Source organism: Oryzias latipes, assembly GCF_053564925.1.
Source record: "Oryzias latipes strain Hd-rR chromosome 1 unlocalized genomic scaffold, Olatipes_Hd-rR_3.1 chr1_Y".
NCBI lineage: Eukaryota > Metazoa > Chordata > Actinopteri > Beloniformes > Adrianichthyidae > Oryzias > Oryzias latipes.
In genome coordinates this window covers 3,911,417-3,930,933 of record NW_027616335.1, presented here as the reverse complement: position 1 = coordinate 3,930,933, position 19,517 = coordinate 3,911,417, and the positions used below count along the sequence as shown (strand labels likewise).

At 38.2% G+C, this 19,517-nt stretch overlaps 1 protein-coding gene across 2 annotated transcripts; it reads left to right on the top strand.

The window, feature by feature from the left end:
• The first annotated feature begins 218 nt into the window (after positions 1 to 218).
• On the top strand, positions 219 to 19,491 carry LOC144990294 (uncharacterized). Of its 2 annotated transcripts, XM_078943457.1 has the most exons (18): positions 219 to 490; positions 998 to 1,081; positions 1,163 to 1,241; positions 1,933 to 5,090; positions 5,189 to 5,270; positions 5,458 to 7,448; positions 7,641 to 7,803; positions 8,134 to 8,218; positions 11,838 to 11,897; positions 11,976 to 12,035; positions 12,240 to 12,333; positions 12,467 to 12,647; positions 13,355 to 13,404; positions 13,520 to 13,590; positions 13,778 to 13,879; positions 13,948 to 14,134; positions 14,781 to 14,886; positions 17,615 to 19,491. In XM_078943457.1, the coding sequence occupies exons 8-18, from the start codon at positions 8,168 to 8,170 to the stop codon at positions 17,724 to 17,726; spliced, it is 1,074 nt and encodes a 357-aa protein (XP_078799583.1). In that variant the 5' UTR covers positions 219 to 490; positions 998 to 1,081; positions 1,163 to 1,241; positions 1,933 to 5,090; positions 5,189 to 5,270; positions 5,458 to 7,448; positions 7,641 to 7,803; positions 8,134 to 8,167; the 3' UTR covers positions 17,727 to 19,491. The 2 variants fall into 2 exon arrangements, 1 of the variants encoding a protein (XP_078799583.1); XR_013654293.1 differs by lacking the exons at positions 11,838 to 11,897; positions 11,976 to 12,035; positions 12,240 to 12,333; ... (5 more) ...; positions 14,781 to 14,886; positions 17,615 to 19,491 and adding an exon at positions 10,237 to 10,439 and having other exon boundaries at positions 229 to 490.
• The last annotated feature ends 26 nt before the right edge of the window (positions 19,492 to 19,517 follow it).

Here is a 19,517-nt window from a genome sequence, read left to right as displayed (position 1 = left end):
AGAAAGAATTTGAGTAATGTGGCTTAAATTCATTGAGAGGCATCACACTTTTAAATGTTGCTAATTTTCATGGGAGCTGTGTGGAAGTTAATGACAATATGAACAACACATATTTTCAGAACCTGAAAGGATTCGTTTTACTCAAATAGTTTTGAGAAATAAATGAGTAATTTTCCTACATTACCCATAATGCCTATCGCCCGGAAGAGTCCTCTTCTTCTACGTTTTTTTCCGTCCTCTTGTTTAGAAACATGGCGGCGTCCGAGCAGTCGACGTTTCCAGACACAAACATCCCTGAATATGAATACATTGGCGTTAACACCAATCCGTTTCTCATCGGTTCTGTGCGAGACGAATGGATGACAAGACTGAGGCCCAAGGATTATTCATACCAACAAGAAGACAAAGACACATTTGAAGCTAACTTTGCAGAAGCGATGGGGATCAGTCAGTGAGTCACTGAGGAGGCTGAGCTCAGATCTGTCTGCAGGTAGACACAGCTACCTAGGAACGTTTTTTAAGTGTGTTTTTTTGTAAATAAATATTTTTTTTCATATAAATAAGTATTAAACTTGTAACTCTTAAAATAAACCAAGTTGCAGCAGTTAAAGAAAGCGAGTTGCGTTGATGCGCTTAAGCTAACAAACAGGAAGTGAATTACAAAAATGTCCTTTCAACTTAAAATTCATATTTTTAACATAATTTGACTCCATATCAAGCAACTAAATATTTAAGTTATTCATTTAAAAACACTTGTGCATTCACTTTTGGATGAATACAGACAATTATTTGTAACACATTGTGAGTAATATAAAAAAATACAATTACAAATCGTTTTAAATAATTTTATAATCTTTGCCTTCCGTTGGAATTTTCTCAACAATCCAACAGGAAGTAGCTTGACTTCTATCAAAAAGCTAATAATAAGCTTGAGTTCATTCTCTTACTTTTGACGACTTTATCCCAATCAGATGTCACACTTATCTTTTTTTTCCAGCCTGGATTCCCTTCGTTGCCATGCTGAAGATGAGCTGCCTGATACAGAAGTTGTTCCTCCAGACTCAACACTGAAAGCTCTGATGTAAAAACATCTCACTAATAGTTCTACTGTTTTAAGCTCCAATGCTGCTTGATGAAGTATCTGTTCTCTTTCCTCTAACAGACAAAGAAAAACAAGGCAAGATCACAAAGCTTCACTAAAGGTCAACAAGAACCGACATGATCTCTATGCTGATGAGCTGGTGAGTTACTTTAAAGTCATTCAAGCTAACTCGATGTTAGGGGATGAGAAAATTCACTTTTGTCCTTCTCTGTACTCCGATTCCCTTAAATATGGGTACGGTTGTTGATTGACTTGCATGTGAAATCAATCTTAACCCCCATTTTTATCTGCCTCTACACAAGCCTGAGATCCTGCCAGTGTCTGCTGTGAAGGAAGGCAGACTGCTGGACCGTCCTCCAGTGTAGCAAATGTCAGACTTTCTATCAGTGATATGGTCAATTTGGTAGTTTTTTTTTGAGGGGGGAGAATAGGTAAAGAATGCCAGATGGCAACCTATGCAAGGGTAAGTCATACGTCGCTAGCAACAAAAACATTTGGAACGAAAACACCTATTTAGCATTAGAAAAACCACCATAAAGCTGAGAACGCAGCATTTGCAGCCAGTGATCAGACTACGACTACAGCAGGAAGAAGCAGAGGTACAGTCAGCGTCTCTTGATCTTATGGCAGTGATGTGAGCAAAGCTACAATGAGGAGACTTGGAGTGTTTGTGGAATACAAGTCCTTTTTAAAAACCTGCAGAAATTGGAATCAGCAGATCAGCCTTGTTCTAGGGTGAAGACATGTTTAAATAAAATGTTAGTCCCATTTGTGCAAAGTGTGTTATTTGAGAAGAGTAACCTAAGACTCTTTTGTCTGTGTGAAACCAGGAGCGTCTAATTGTTGGCCGGACACCAAAAACAGAGAGTGACCGGATTCCTGAAGGGGAAATCATTCTGACCATCAACGTCTACTACCCTGCTGTTTTTGAGAAGGTACATTTTAGTCGTCTCTGACTTACAGTCTGACAAGAAAAAACACATTTTGTTTGGATTCCTGAATTGCTACCCCTAGGAAACCTAATCAGGAAACACAGCATTAATTTTCATTGTTATGCCGACGATACGCAGTTGTATTTATCCATGAAGCCTGACCAGAATGACCAGATAGAGAAACTGAACGCCTGCATCAGTGACATCAAGACCTGGATGACAATTAATTACCTCCTCTTGAACCCAGAAAAAACTGAGGTCATTATACTTGGTCCTAAAAACCTCAGAGATGCTCTGTCTGCTCAGATAGTCTCCCTGGATGGCATAAGTATAGCCCCCAATTCCACAGTTAGAAACCTTGGGGTTTTACTTGACCAGGATTTATCATTTAAGGCTCACATATCTCAGACGTGTAGAACTGCCTTTTTTCACCTGCGTAATATTGCTAAGATCAGAAATATACTTTCTAAGAGTGATGCTGAAAAACTCATCCATGCATTTGTTACGTCGAGGCTGGATTACTGTAACTCCTTGTTAGCAGCGTGTCCTAAGAGTTCCTTAAGAAGTCTCCAGCTTGTTCAGAACGCAGCAGCTAGATTGTTAGCAGGAACTAGCAGAAGAGATCACATCACTCCTGTGTTAGTTTCGCTCCATTGGCTCCAAGTTGATTCCAGAATCAAGTTCAAGATCCTCCTGTTAACCTATAAGGCAGGGGTCGGGAACCTTTTTGGCCAAGAGAGCCATAAAACGCCACATATTTTTAAATGTAATTTAAAAAGAGCCATACAATAATGTAGCGTCCCTTTCCCACACTGAGGCACGGAGACTTAACCTCTTTTAAGGTTCTTTATTCTGGTTACTGTAGACCACAACAAACGCCGTACAATTAATTCAGCAACTCCTGAATCTCTCCTGTCGACACCAGACGAGAGCGCTTCTCCCAACTTTATATTCCCCTGCTCCCGCTCCAGCCCTCCCATTTCCTTATTCGGCCCATAGCTGAACCCCATTGGTCCAAACTACCTAACAACAGGCTGAGCGACAGAACTGAGAGCCAATCAGATCTCTGCTTGATGCGTTTCATGAACTCCAGAACTTATAACGCGGCCCAACAGCAACCCAGTCCAACTCGGACCGCAACGATATGTTTGAAACTAAATATACAAGTGAATGTCTGCATTTGATGTAATTTCAACACTTTTAAAGTACAATAAGTCTGTGGATTATTTTTAATAACATTGTTATGCTATTGCTAATAAATGATGAGTATTTCTCGTGGTAGTTTTGCTGATGGTCTAGTCTGGTTGATACGTGGTGAGTTTCTGCTTCATGCAGGCATTGAGACTTTAAACGTGATCTTATGTCTGACTGTTCTTTAGATGTGAGGCAGACGCTCACATGCAGACGTGGAGACAAACACACACTCACACACTGCAGTGAGTGACGGGCAGCGGGTTTTACGTTTTTACAATCCCTGCGCGATTCACCTGCTGCCTGTCCCCACAACACCTCAGCCCCACCCTCTGCTTTCTCCCTCACACATCCCGTCCCCGCAACTGCGCGCTCTTTCTCAGAGACGGGAGCGCGCACTTTTAGGCACGGCAATTCACAGGTTTCCAGCTGGTATAAACTCTGTGAAATTATAGATAATAGTAAACTGATGGTGCTGGCGCAGATTTTTCTCTCCAAGCACCGCTACTACTGCGCGCCTCTGGCATCGCATCGCGCCCGAGAAGGACTGGACTAATGATAAAAAAAAGCATAATTAAAGATTTGTCTGCGAGCCACATGTGACCATCAAAAGAGCCATATATGGCTCGCGAGCCATAGGTTCCCGACCCCTGCTATAAGGCCTTACATGGAATGGCCCCGTCCTATATTAAGGACCTCATAGTCCCTTACCATCCAATGAGAACACTTCGCTCGCAAAATGCAGGACTGCTTGTGGTTCCTAGAATTAGTAAAAGTACGGTTGGAGGTAGAGCGTTTAGCCACCACGCCCCTGTCTTATGGAATAAACTCCCAGCTCATGTAAGAGAGGCCGACTCAGTTTCTACATTCAAAGTTAGACTGAAAACATTCCTATTTGGACAGGCTTATTGTTAGACTAGTTAGTATTCAGAGATTATTTAACTTAATGTTAGTTTGTTTAAATTAAACTTAATAATAACTATTTCTTTTAAAAGGCTGCTAGAAGTTGAAGCTATGGTGCACTGGGGTTCTGTCCTCTTTCCTTTTTTACTTCTACCCTTCCTCTCCTCTATTCTTGATCATAATTTATCATTTAGTTCTCCATGCCTCTGTTTGGTGCAGTGCAATTCATGTATTGTCCCTCTTTTCCTCTCCCCTCCTGGGGAGTGGGAGTGCTTCCAGACTCCAGTTGGCTCATCCGTGCTCCAGGTCCTGACCGTTTACCTCGCCTTTGCTCCTGCTCCTACACCTGGCTGTGGTTCCTGTCTCCGGCTCGACTCGCGCCTTTGACTGTCCCCACAACCACGGCTGGATGAAGCTCGTCTGCTGGACTTTTATATACGTAGTTGTAGATTTAGATAAGTTAATTCTTCTCTAAGAGTTCTGGTAAATCGCCTGTCCGTCCTGGGGGAGGATCCCTCCTTAATGTGGGCACCCCTGAGGTTTCTTCGTTTTTTCCGGAATCCGTTTTTTTGGGAGTTTTTCCTTACCGCGAAGGGGGGTCTAAGGGCAGGGATGCCAGCATAGCTTAGTCAGTTTGTTAGTTCATTTTAGTATTTTTCTATTGAACTCTTTGTATTCGTGATCCTTTTGATTTCATGTTTTACTTCGAAGCCCATCGAGACGACTGTTGTTGTGATTTTGGGCTATACAAATAAAATTGAATTGAATTGAATTGAACTGAAAAGCAGTTCAACCATTAGTCCATCTTCCACAGTTTAATTACATCAGATGACTCTGCTGATGAACCACATTGAACCCAAAACCTCACCGAGCTCAGAGACGCTATCTGCTGCATCAGCGACTTGCAAGTGTGCGGCGACTTCAGCAGGACACCAGACATGGCTCCAGATTTCCTCTGCAAGGTGACTCGGATCTGACTTTACACCAAACTGCTGCGGTGATTGTGATACTTGAAAAGAAGCTTAACCTGAAGGTAATACTTTGACATATTCTGTTTCAGGATCATTTCAAGTCCGCCTTTTTTTCTTTGAGGGAGTTTTCTACAATGACATGAGATTCCCAGAGTGCCAAGACATCAGCGTGTATGTGTTGTCGTCACACATAAAGAAAAAAATCAAACTTTTTTTTACTTTATTTTAAAATGAATTAAAATCAATAAAGTCTGTTAGTAGAAACGCTCCCAAAAATGTTTAAACAAACTTCATAATGCAGAAGTACATCATATTTAAAGCAGTTCTGTTGGTGAACTTTCTATTTATTGTGGTGCAGAACTACTATAAATTGGGCCAAATCCCATAACTTCCCACCATTCACACAAGCCAAGATGGAGGACACGCTGCTCCAGGATCTGAAGCTGAAGGTGGGTTTCCCGATGTACTGCCATCAGGGGATCTGTGAACATCTGGTCATCATCACAGACGTCCGGTCGGTGCTTCCAGTGCTGCTCAGCAGCCGCTTTCACTTCAAGAAGGCTCCACCTCTTTTCATTAGTAGAAGTGGCATTTCACTGCAGCTCCAGCTGATGCCAATAAAGTTGGATATGAAGATATTTCAGAATAAGAGCTTTTCTGTTGAATTTTGAAAGTAAGAATTTATGATTTATTAATCAAAGTTTTGTTCTAGTTACTTGAAAACAGTAAAAAATTAAAAAAATCCCAATTTTATATAAATATTTTTCATACAATTTATCTAAAATGTAATAATTTTCTATTTTAAATTTGTAAATCAAATAGCTTTAGTTCTTTGACAGTGACACTGAGACTCAGCACCAAACCAAAGGTAGAAACACATGAACCACAGTGTGTGAAGGACTGAGGTACTCAATGATTAACAAAAATACAAACGAATTTGTCAAATGATGTGTAAACACGTTCTATCTGCAATTAATTTGTGGAAACTTTTCACTTGAAACCCGGCACAATACTTCTGGGTTACACCAAATTGATCACGCACATGAACCAGTTGGGTAAATCTATTGTTTTTTTTTATTTTTTATCTTCTTATTCCTTTTATTTTGGGCAAATCTGTTGTTGACTTTCTGACTTACTGTTGACTTATTATTGATATATTATTATTATTTATTACTATTGACTTACATTTGATTTTATTATTATTATTTACTATTAATTCATTATTATTATTATTATTGACTTATTATATATGTATGTTGTCATTATGTATTGTTATTTACTTACTATTGAATTATTGTAGGGCTTTTCTAAATCATTTAAATTACATGTCAAAGAGGTCTAAAACTTCTACATGATGAAAAATTATTTTTAAAAATTCTCTGTAATAATTATTTTCTTTGTTAGAAGTCCTGCAACTATGTATTTTTCATTAAAGTTTGAGTTTATAAGGCTGACTGCTTTCTTATCTCTTAATTACCCACAACAAATGAGGTGTGTGTGTGTGTATATATATATATATATATATATATATATATATATATATATATATATATGTATGTGTGTGTGTGTGTGTGTGTGTGTGTATGTATGTATGTATGTGCAGTGTTTTTCGAACTATTTTGAGACAAGGCACACTTTATCAAAATACAAAAATCCTGCGGGACACCAGTTTTCAAAAATTGAAAAAGGAGAAACTCTATATTCTGTAATCTCACATGCATTTTGTGATAATTGTGGCAGCTGTTTCTTTTTAAAAGATTTAACAAAAGTTGAGTTAGTTTTCCGTAATAATTTTCAACTAAACTATTTGAAATGTTACCCCGGTAGATGTAATCTTTCAGATACAGTTACAAAGCAGTCATATCCGTGCAGATGGGATGTTCCGAATCAACGGCACGCGGGTATTTTGTCAGTTATATATAAAATACCAACGGCTGAAAAAACGATTCAGAGTCAGACTGACATCCCAGATAAACTAACAGTTGGTGAGCTATATTTTTCTGTTTCATTGATTACAATTTTTTGTGTGTGGAAACTATGCTTAGATAGATTGTTAGATGGAAAATAGAAATAGTTAAGATATATGGTTCACAAATAGTAACTTCTATATCAAGCGGATTTGTTAACAGCCGTGGCCCGTACCGACCGAACCGTATGGAACCGAACTCTGAAGTGAATCCAACCAAATTATTGAGATTTTTAGCTTATTGTTACACCCCTAATAAATATAGATAGATATAATTTTGCTGGATGTGACATCCATAGTTACAATTAATAACGACAATGCTAACAACACATTTGTTTTCTTTTCAAACTAACGGACGCAAATCACAGGAGAAAACCATCCAGGTGAGGTACTATTTGTTTTATTATTACAATTTGTTGTGTGTGGAAACAAAGTATAGTTAGATAAATTGTTTGTTAGATAAATATGCTTTCAGTGTTTTTTTCTTTGCCCATTGTACAATAAAATGTAAGCCACCACTCAGCTTGTAGGTACTTCAACGTTAACCGTTTCATGTATTTTTGCCGAATTAACAGAAAGAAAATGGAGAATAAAAATCCCCCCCCACCACCACCACCCCCCCAGGAAGATAACCCCCCACCCCCACCCCCTCAGAGGAACCCCCAACCTGCCCCCCTAATCTGGCATTCAGCGGTAAATCGAGCCAGGCGGGACCGCAGAGTCGCCGGGGAGAATCAGGTGAGTTGAAAGTGTTTGCTCTAAAACATGTCATCTTTCTCACATACGACACTACTCATTTCTCCACCATTTTTTTTCAAAGAAGCACAATTTATAGTTACAAATACTCTTTTAAAATTGATTTCAAATGAAAACAGACACATTTTAGCCTTTTTAGAGTTTTCATCATTAAACTTTTCCCGTCTATTACACTGACCTATGTAGAAATGCTTTGTGTAGGCCCAACGTTTAAAATTTCACGTCATTTTCTTATTTAAACAATTTTATACACGCAGATTGTCTGAAGTTTTTCCTTGTGAAGTCAAATATTGTTTTTTATTCTGTCGTCAGTTTCTCCTAAGGAGGCTCCTCCCGCTGGCGAGAAATGAGGAGGAGAGGCAACGCCTCCGCCAGGTTTACGGGCCTAACTAAAATGGTAAGTTTGATGACTGCAAATCCCCTCTTTGCATTTTCGTTTTAATAATGAAACAGAATAAGCGGTTTTAAGTATAAAATGAAAAAGCATTTTGAAATATTGCTTTTTCTTTTTAATTTTGAGTCAAAAAATGCAGCTACATTTTGAAAATGAAAAAGCATTTCTGTTAATCTATTTTAATTGTCAAATTAGACATTTCTAAATGAATTTTGGTACACATTTACCAGGGACCTTTTTTAAAATGAAATGTCAAATACCATTTTATTTATCATTTTAATTAAGTGACAGAAAAATCTGGGTTGAGGAAGGAAATGATAAAGCATTTTGAAATATTGCTTTTTCACTTTATTTTTGAGTCAAAAAATGCAGCTTCATTTTGAAAATTAAAAAGCATTTCTGTTAATCTATTTTAATTGTCAAATTATACATTTCTAAATGAATTATGCTACACATTTACCAGAGAATGTCTTGAAAATGAAATGTCAAATACCATTTTCATTTTCATTTTAATTAAGTGACAGAATAAGCTGTGTTGAATAAAGAAAAGAAAAAGCATTTTGAAATATTGCTTTTTCATTTTATTTTTGCGTCAAAAAATGCAGCTTCATTTTGAAAATTAAAAAGCATTTCTGGTTTTGACTTTGCTTTTTATTTATGCTACATAATCGCTTCCATGGTTTCTATATGGGAAACCTTTTATCACTCTTCTTCTCTCCTCGTCGCACCCGCCTGCGCGCGCCCGCGGCTGTCACTGTCTCAGAGAAGCACGCGGCACGTGCGCTGTTTCAGAAACACACATGTCCTCATTCTACAAGAGTTTGTGTCTTGCGAGGAAATACGACAAATTTACTGCGTTTTAATTATTCATTTCCATTGTATTCATTTCCATTGCAAGCTGCGTGCATTCTTGAGTGCGCGACACGGCCGCCCGCCGGAGGATTTTGTGTTGGGGGGGGGGGGGGGGGGGGGGATTACTGTTCTCAGTCACTCTGTAACACCAAACATGAACACACGCTGTTAGATTTGCGTGAATATCACTACATTTTCTTGTTGGGAACTATTTTGTTTGCAGCAAAGTTACGTGTTTGAATAAACAACGGCGGAGCCTCCTGCCCCGCGTTCTTCATGGGTGTCAGGCTTCACGACTACCGGAGAGGTGACAAAGTGTCTGCAGTCTGTTTATTACTGGGCAATATCTAATATTCTGGGAAGATGTCTGTACCAGAGAGCACAGGCGAAGCCTCACATGCAGCCAGAGGGCAGAAGAATCAACACGCACCCCCCAACACACGTGTGCGCGCTTCTTCCTCCTAGTCCTACACAAGACGCAGCGCGCAGACACAGTCACAGTTCTACTCCCAATTCCTAAATCTGCAAGGGAAGCAATAAACCAGGCCAATTTTAACTTCATCTGAAAAAACAAAACTCATTATATTAAAAAAGGAACAATAATTCAGGATTACAGTGAAGGTGGACTTAATAGTCTTTGAAAGTTTGGATGGTATGATTAAGATAAACTGACTTAGGTCTTTCTGCAAAATGAAAGAAATATTTGGTTTCTTATTTGTTCCAACATTTTCTCTCATCTAGGGGCCACTGAGTTCCTTCTAAAATGTGATTTTGATTACGGAAAACTTCCTATTAAACTTTCTACTTCTCATCAGCAGGTGTTACTGTACGGCAAACTCATATTCAAACATAACTTTAGTCCACATAACACTCCCATATGGAGCTGTCGGTATAATTTATGTAGGAACAAATCAACATTTTTACAAAAATTAGATCGATAATGGTATTTGGTCATTATTACATATTATGAATGATAATGGAAACATAATCTCATTGGAAACTTTTTTCCTGTAAGTTTGAATTGAATGATAGAAATCAATACAATGGAAATGCTTTGTGTGAAGCCCCAAAAAAATTCTAGTCATTTTCTTATTTAAACAATTTTATACACGCAGATTGTTTCCAGTTTTTCCTTGTGAAGTCATTTGTTGATTTTATTCTGTCATCAGGCTCTCCTTCGAAGGCTCCTGGCCTTAGCGACAACCGACAAGGAGAGGCGCCGCCTGATTTGAATACACGGCCCCCTTTTCTGAAAAAAATTGGACAAAAAAATCTTCGTTGTTGAATAAAAAAAAAATTTTGTTGTTGAAATTAAAATTTTTATTTTTGAAAAAACAAAAAAAAAAAATAAATTGGAAAAAAAACAACCTCAGCAACGCTTCTTGTTCTCTTCTTTTTATTCCTTGTACACATGCAAAAGTATTGAAATTCTTTTATTATATTAGCTCATTTAAAGAAAGAAACATTTTATTTAAGTCATACAAAATGGTGGATGTTCTCGTTCCAACTGGATACTTTAAGCCTGTAAAAGTTCACAACCAGCTTCAGCAGGTGGGGGTTCCACTGGACAAGTATTAAGGAAAATTTGTTTTAATTTTAAAGGATCACCAAATATGTGCACAAATTCATAAAGTAAACCTAACTGACCAGCCAAGGTGACAACATCTTTAAAAACCTAGGTTAGTGGGACTTTCGGTGCTGCTGAATGGAGTAGACGCGTGTGTCCAAACTTTGAGGTGCTTGGTGCTGACATCCTGGACTCAGACCGTGCACAGCTCTCACTAGCTGCTAAGCCGGGGCCCTCCGGTATGTATGCATGCATGCATGCACCGGTATGCACGCATGCACCGGTATGCACGCATGCACCGGTATGCATCCCCCACTTTCAGACCAGCGAGCTGGTGGTGTGGACGGCTTGCAGACTTGGGGGCAATCTCTCTGACAAGGGCTCTCCTATCCATATCTTCGAGGCTTACTGCCCCGGAGGTTTTGTAGCAGCGCACCCAGTAACGAGATGTCATGAGGAAGCTTTACCAGCTTTAGCCTGCCCTGAGGTACCAGCTAAGCTATTTGTTGTGATTGTTCAAGTGGCTGAGTTTTACGTCTTTTTATATCACCAACACTCGAGACACACTTTGTAGCTTCACACAGGTTCCCCTTTTATTAATCTCCCCTTCATGAACATATCGACACACAAAGGTTCCTACCCATTTGTGTCACCTGATATTATACCCCCCTTTCTTAAACGAAGAACGTCAGGGTAACATAACTAAAAGATTTCTCATCAGTAACATTGCACTGCTCCACAGTAAAGTGTTCATTCACATAACTAACATAACAAAGTAAAACCCTTAAACTGCATGCATATCACTGTAAAACCAACAAGTTCTATCTACGAGGAGTCAGATTACTCAGATCCTCAACCTGAGTGCGGGGATTATTCAACGAGCGTGAGCATCACAAACCCAGTTAGTATAAATGAGACATTTGCAAAGTTCTACTGGCCTCTTTATGCATCTGAGTGTCCACACTCCCCAGATCCAACGCCCGATAAAAATAACTTTCCACGTGTCGATGATGAGGATGCTGAAATTCTAGGGAAACCCATCACTATGGCAGAAGTCTCTGAGGCCCTTGCTGGTTAGCTGGATTGAGTCTTCCCAGTTTCTGCTTGACTGAGCTCACCTGATCCAGGTGACCAGTTATAAATGCAGCGGGGTTAGCTGCAAAGCAGACGGTAAGAAGACAATTTAATCATCTCCATTTTCAGGGATCATCTCAGAAAGAATCAACAGATGTTTCAAAAGCCAAGAGAGGAAGAAAGAAAAAGGTTGGTCATGAACATTTCTACATTTTGTCTATGAAAGAGTTGGAAATCTTTCTAAAGAGAACGTTAACTACTTTCCAGAGTGACTCAGAACAAGAAAATGAAAAAGATGAAGCCCCTGCAAGTATGTCAGTCCATCTGGTAAGTGTGATGTGCAATGCTGACATCTTCCCGGTGTTAAAAAGGCCCATTGAAGTGCACAGCAGAATAGTTTAGATCTGCTGCAGGAGAATGGAATAACAAAGACTAAAAACTCAAAGCAGATTTCAATGAAAATGTCTCAGAATTATTGCAATTATCCATAAAGTGGAAGTATTTTCTGAATGTGTTTCTTGGTGTTTTTAGGTGGAGATCCTCTTAAACGACGAGGCAGGAAGCCCAAAAGTGAGAAGTTGCATTTGCTTCAGCAACAAGACCATCACGGATCAGGAAGTGAAATGTCAGTACCTCCCAAAAAAGAAGTGCTGCATTTCCAACATACTTCCATATCTAATGTTCAAATGATGCAGACAAATACAAGTGTACAACTGCTGTCCTTCTATTGGTAAGTAAAGCTTTGCATCTTTTCTTAGGGAAACAGCAGAACCAGAGAAAAAGAGGAAGAGGGCATCGGAGGACAAGACCCACCGTGAAGAAGAAAGGAGGAAGAAGAGGGAAGGTAGTAAAGGCAAGGAGTTGGAATGCAAAGAGCCGGAAGCCAAGAAGAAGAGGCAGACCAAAGACGACGGCTCGTCTGGCTCTGACGATGATGAGGCAACTCAGCATGATCACACACACGATGACTTATGCTCATCACATGAAGACATTCTCAGTTAATATTCTCCTGCCATCCATTTTATTTTTATCTTAGGAAAACAAAGGTAATAATAAAAAACAACAAAACTCCGAAATGGACAAAGACCGGCGTCGGCAGGAAGCTGATGAAGGGAAAGAGTAACTATGTGAAGAATATTCAGTGAAATCTAAAAGCCCCCGTGTTTTTACTTTTACTTTGTAGTTCAAGCAGAAGTAGTTAGTTCACAATGACTGATAATTCATTTCTTTATGACAGTTATTGATAGTTCCACTTGGACTTAGTTACTAAACTGCTTGATGCAAAAGCAACCAGGTCTTTAGTTGAATAGCGTTCTAATTCAATCAAATTTGATTTAATATTGTGATTTGCTCTATTTTTTATAGTTTTTTTCCTTTTAGGTAAGAGTAAAAATCAGTTGTTTGTAAAACTAGAATGTAAATTCTGCATTCTGTATCTGTGCTAGAACTAGGATTACATAAAGGTCACAAATGGCTATTTCATACAATTCAAAGACTTGGATGAGGCTGCAGAGGTGACAGTTATTGAAAAAGCAGAAATGAGAAATGAAACATACATTTTCTCCAATAATGAGACAACTAGTGTCTTATCTTTTGCACTTCCACCTATAAACTCTAGATTATGAGAGATTCTTTTTGATTTTCAGACCAAACAAAGACGGCGCAAAGAAAACTGAGGCAGGGGTCAAGAAAAAAGGTGTGCAGGAGTTTAATCTTTTTGGCATTTCAGTTCAGAACCTAAGCGTCTGTCGTCTGAAGTCAGTAAATTTGTTTTTTCTAAGTAATTTGTCTGGTTTCTTTTGTCTACTCAGAGATGTCTACTGACATGAAGATCCAGAGGCTCCACACGCAGATCAAAATATCCCTGAAAATAGACAACCCGGTAATCTGTTGAATCTATATCACATGCTAAAACTCCTTTGATCTTTTCAAACCAGAGTGTTACCCTGGAATGAAGGACAGCATCTTGTGCTGTTTCCTTACAGCTTAACCACATTTCCTTTTCTTCATGTTGACCTGAAATGCACTTTCATTGGTCTGATGTTGGTTCCTGCCTTTCCCCCTACCAGGATGTAAAGAAATGCTTGGATGCTTTAGATGAGATCAGCTTTCTTCAGGTCACGACTCAGCATCTTCAGAAACACGGTGATCTCATTTCCACACTCAAAAAGGTAAACCTCTAAAGAAAATGTTTTAAATCTCATCCCACTGCTGACAAAAAACAGGATTTGTGTTTTAGATCCGCCGATTCAAAGCTAGCCAAGACATAATGGACAAAGCCACCATGCTGTATAACAAGTTCAAGAGCATGTTCCTGGTTGGAGAAGGGGACTGTGTGCTCAGCCAAGAGCTCAACAAGTCTTTAGCTGAACAGCGGCAATACGAGGAAGCAAAGAAAGCTGAGCAAGTCAAAGAAAACGCCGCAGGTACAAAATATAGATTTACTGTTTTCTTTTTGTTACATTCAAATACTTCTGTGAGTTTAGAAATATCAATCTGAATCTCACTTTCTTCTTTGTTGTTGCTGTCTGATTATAACAGTAGGACAGGAACATTTCTCAATTAGAGAAAAATATAAGTTTTATAATTAACAAAACAATGCAGAAAACCAAAGTAAAAAAATTGTGACATTTCATCAAACAAATGTTTTTTTAGAAGTTTATTTTGGATATTGGATACAAATGTTTTTCTAGAAAAAAGCATGTTCTTTAGTGACAAATCAAGAATGAGCAGTAAGTCACATCTAAACCAGCCAAAGACCAGAAACCTTAAAGCGCCTCATGCAGTTTCCTGTCCTCTTCCAGGGGAGATCAGAAGGTCTCTGTAGTTTGCCGGCAGAGGCGGTTCAAAGATTTCCAGCCACATCCTTGCTGGAATTCAGTTTTTCCAACACAGGTCCATAGTTTAGTCAAAGGTCTTTGTTTTTGGGTTCAAAGTTTAGCTAATTGGTGTAAAATCCTTCAATTGAATGGAAGTCTGGAGTGCTGCATGTGTTATCACATGCTTTTCTTTCTGTGGTAGTTAGAATTGTGAAATGACATTTCATCAAGACTGAAGTGGTGATTGTTTCAGACTCTACTGACAAGATGACCAACGGTGAGATGAGTCCTGCAGAAAAGAAGGAAGAGATGGAGCAGGAGAAGTTCCTGGAAGACTCCTCAGCAGCAGAAAACCACAGGTGTTTGATGGAAAACTTCAGTGTTAAATAAATGGATCCTAAATGTTAAAGGACATTTGTTTTAGGCTTATCCTGTTATATTAGTGCCTACACTTTATTACCAAAAGTATTGGCTCAGCCATCCAAATGATCAGAATCAGTTATTAATCACTTTGTCCAGCCACAGGTGCATAAAATCAAACACTTTGGCATGCAGACTGTTTTTACAAACATCTGTGAAAGAATGGGCCGCTCTCAGGAGCTCTGTGTATTCCAGAGTGGAACTGTCATAGGACTCCACCTGTGCAACAAATCCCAGTGAGAAATTTTGGTGGAGGAGGAATTATGGTGTGGGCCTGTTTTTCAGGACTACTTAGACTACTTTCCTTCCTCTTCATTGTTTTATGTCGGAACGGGACGTTTCATCTGGAGGAGGGGGCGTATGTGACACTCTTTACTTCCGCATTGGTGTTTGGATGACAGGTTCATGACGTAAGGTGACAAGGGTGTGTGAATGAAAAGGAGAATAAAGGCTACACCCAAACACAATGAGTTATATCGCCAGAGGAGACCACGTGGCTCCTCATGGGAGGAGAGCACCGTCATCTTGGAGTTACTGCTGCAGTGCATGCATGGGAACATTGCTCCACCACCTTCAGCCAGGCTTCCCAAGTGGGCGTTTCTCCTCTAGCTCAGTGTTTTTCATCCTTTTTTGAGCCAAGGCACACTTTATCCTTGACAAAAATCCCTTGACACACCAGCATCCAAAAATTAAAAAAGGAGAAACTCTATGGTCTGTATTGATCTAATGTCCCTCCACAATCTCACTTGCATTTTTGTGATAATTGTGGCAGAAAAAACTGGAAGTTGCAGCTGTTTTTTTCTAAAAGATGTAATAAAAGTTAAGTTGGTTTTCAGTAATAATTTTCAACTAAATTATTTGAAATTTTACCCTCTTCCCCGTTCGAACGGCAAAAAACTGAGGGTTCGAACAGGGAAGTGAAACCTGAAGGAAGATCCGCCTTCCACGGTCAGAAAGGTCATTTCAGTTCATGTTCAACTGCTGTTAGGTGACGGAGGTGACAGTGCGTATGTCCACAGAATCAGCATGCCTAAGGCAGACATGAGGTTCCCCCCAGCCCCCCATCTCCTTACGCTCTTTGGATTTGTTGTCATCATCAATGAAGGGAAAAGAGAATTGGATAAGTCGAATGTTGCGTGTCGACATTGTTACACAAAGATAGCGAATGCCACATTAATTTTTTTTCAGGCCAGTGTTAAGTTTTTGATTTCTGGCAGCTAATAGGTTTTCTTATTTTATGAAGCAGATCACCTGAATAAGTCAGTTTTATTCATTTTTATATAAAACCAATAAATGCATTTTGCAAGTAATTTTTTACTGCCTTTTTTGTACTGAAAAAAAAAAACAAAAATAGATAGAAAAAAACTTTATTAATCTCCCAAGGGAGAAATTCAGGTGTCCGACAGCAAAACACAGACAATAAATAACAATAAAATAATAGTTCATAAATAGTAGTTCATATCAGATTTGTTAAACAGCCGTACCGAACTAATTACACCCAAATTTGTATACATACATACATACATACATACATACATACATACATACATACATACATACATACATACATACATACATACATACATACATACATACATACATACATACATACATACATACATACATACATACATACATACATACATACATACATACATACATACATACATACAATCTATATTAACAGGCTATCATTCTAACGGCAGAAAGATGATAAATTTGTTATTCTGGGAAATGTATATAACTCTGCAGCAAAAACAAAATCACGTTTTCAGACTTTACAAGCTCTGTTAAGGAACTTAACCAAAGATATCCTAACAGTAATTTAATCATTGGAGGTGATTTCAATATGGTGGAAGATGAATACCTTGACAGATTTCCTTCAGCATTTCAAAACCATCATTATAATCCTCTTCTTCATTTATGTAGAGATTTCAATGTTTCTGATGTCTGGCGCTGTGATAATCCTGATGTTCAAGCGTTCCCCTGGTTTAAACCAGACGGATCTGCTAAATCTAGGTTGTATATGGTTGACACGAAAATCAACAGAATTTTACATCAATAGCTAAAACTTCAGCTGCACCATTAACAGACCATTCTATGATCAAGCTCATTATTCAATCTCGCAACAATCCTAAAAGCAAAGGTTACTGGAAGTTCAACGCTAGTCTATTAGAGGAGGAATTTTATTCTCAGGCGATTATAAATGAAATCCAAAGGATAACTAACGACTGACAGTTCACCACTCAGAGGGAGAAATGGGAATTTTTCAAATTCAAAGCAAGACAGATTTCAAAAACTCATAGCAAAAGATTGAGCAGAGATGGTAAACAAAAAGAAATGGAAATGATCAGAGATATGAACTCTATTTGTTGTAAATCTCTATTGAGTGAAGGTGAGAAACAGAGAGTTGCATTCCTGCAAACCTCTCTGGATAATATGAACATCTCTAAAGCCAAAGGTGCTTTTATTAGATCCATAGCTAAATGGGTTGAAGAGGGAGAGAAAAGTTCAGCTTACTTTTGTAGACTGGAAAAAAGGGGACAAGAGAGAAATGCTGTTATCAGATTGCTAATTAATGGCAGAGAAAGTACAAATATGGAAAACATGAAGAGAGAAATTTTCCAGTTTTCCAGTGGGTTGTACTCTTCTTCTTATTCATTTCAGGATGCTGATCGCTTCTTCAACCACATCAAGGGTTTGGCTCCTAAAGTGGATGAAAATTTTAAACAAGTGTGTGAAGCAGAAATCACTATGGAAGAAGCAGAAAAAGCCATGAGAAGTTTAGCTGTAGATAAATCTCCAGGATCTGATGGGCTTATCATGAACCTTTACAGACATTTTTGGGAACACTTGAAAGAGCAGTTTTTGTTGGTCATAAGTTGAGTTGAACATCCTTTTACCATGAAGCAGGGTGTCAGTACCCTGATTCCTAAACCTGGGAAAGACGCCAGACTAATTGATCATTTGAGATCAATATCCCTCCTCAACAGTGATTATAAAATTCTAACCAACATTTATGCATCTAGATTAAAAACAGGACTGAATCAGATCATCTCAGACACACAATCAGGGTTTTTAAAAGGACGTTCAATTCACAATAATAGTTCTTGATTTGATTGACTATAATCAATAAATTGAAGATGATGGCTTCATTTTATTTTTAAATTTCTTTAAAGCCTTTGACACGGTTGAAAATGTTATCAATACTTATAAAAAAGCTCTGGTTTCTGTAAACTCAATGTCCCGGGAGAACAGTTAGCCATCACTCAGCTGGCAGACGACACGGCCACATTCAAGAAAGACAGTCATCAAATACCAGAGATCATTCAGACTGTGGATTTCTTCTCTAAAGCATCTGGTTAAAACTAAATCTCAGCAAATATGAATTGTTGCCAGTTCACTATTCTGATCAGTCAGTTCTTCATAACACAGCTGTTAGGACTGTTGTGAAATATCTTGGTGTTCATATTACCAAAGATAGTCAAATAATGGAGGAAATGAACTTATGGAAAACTTTAGAGGAATGTAATGTCAATTTAAACATGTGGTCACATTTCTATTTTGGGCAGAGTGTTTCTCACTAAATTAGAATGTTTATCCAGATTCATTTATCCAGCATATTCACTCCCAATTCCCTAAATCTGCAAAGAAAGCAATAAACCAGGCCAAGTTCAACTTAATCTGGAAAAATAAAAATTATTACAAAAAAAGGAACTATAATTCAGGATTACAGTGAAGGTGGATTTAAAGCCATAGACTTTGAAAGTTTGGATGGTATGATTAAGATAAATTGGCTTAGGTCTTTTCTGCAAAATGGAAGAAATATTTGTTTTCAGATTCCTTCAAACATTTTCTCTCATCTAGGGGCCACTGAGTTCCATCTAAAATGTGAAAAAACTTCCTATTAAACTTTCTACTTCTCATCAGCAAGTGTTACTGTACGGCAAACTCACATACAAACATAACTTTAGTCCACATAAAACTCCCACATGGAAGTGTCGGTTTAATTAATGTAGGAACAAATCAATATTTTACAAAAACTGGATTGATAACGGTATTTGTTCATTACTACATATTATGAATGATAATGGAAACATTATCATTCTCTTTCCAGTAACTTTAAAATAAATGATAGAAAACAATAGAACAACGTGATCAAAGCAATCCTTCAGACTTTGATTAAAATGTCCTCCAGTTTGGTTCAAAATGTTCAAGTTCTGCTTTTATCTCTGCTGTTCGATGGTCGACCGCTTAATTCAAAACTTCGAAGCTCATTTATACGATCTTTGTTTGTTAGATAATTGTTTCCAACATCTTACAAAAATCTTTCTATATCACGGCGTTACACAAGAGAGGAAATAAGCAAGTAAAGATCTCAGTTTATTAAATATCCAATTTTCCCAAAATACAAAGAAATCCATTTTAAAATAATGAATGCAGTCTATCCATGCAAGGAACTGCTACACATACGTTTTGGTTTTCCTGAAAATAACTGTTCTTTCTGTGACATAAATAATAAAACACTTGATAATCTGTTTTTTGAATGTATGCATTTTTACAGTTTTTG

What these genes read in the sequence shown, in the direction of transcription:
- LOC144990294 (XM_078943457.1), top strand. Translation starts at nt 8,168, where the DNA reads ATGAGGAGGAGAGGCAACGCCTCCGCCAGGTTTACGGGCCTAACTAAA. An exon ending in CACGGATCAGGAAGTGAAAT is followed by an intron (nt 12,334 to 12,466) that starts GTCAGTACCTCC and finishes ATCTTTTCTTAG; the next exon opens with GGAAACAGCAGAACCAGAGA. An exon ending in GGCAGGGGTCAAGAAAAAAG is followed by an intron (nt 13,405 to 13,519) that starts GTGTGCAGGAGT and finishes TTGTCTACTCAG; the next exon opens with AGATGTCTACTGACATGAAG.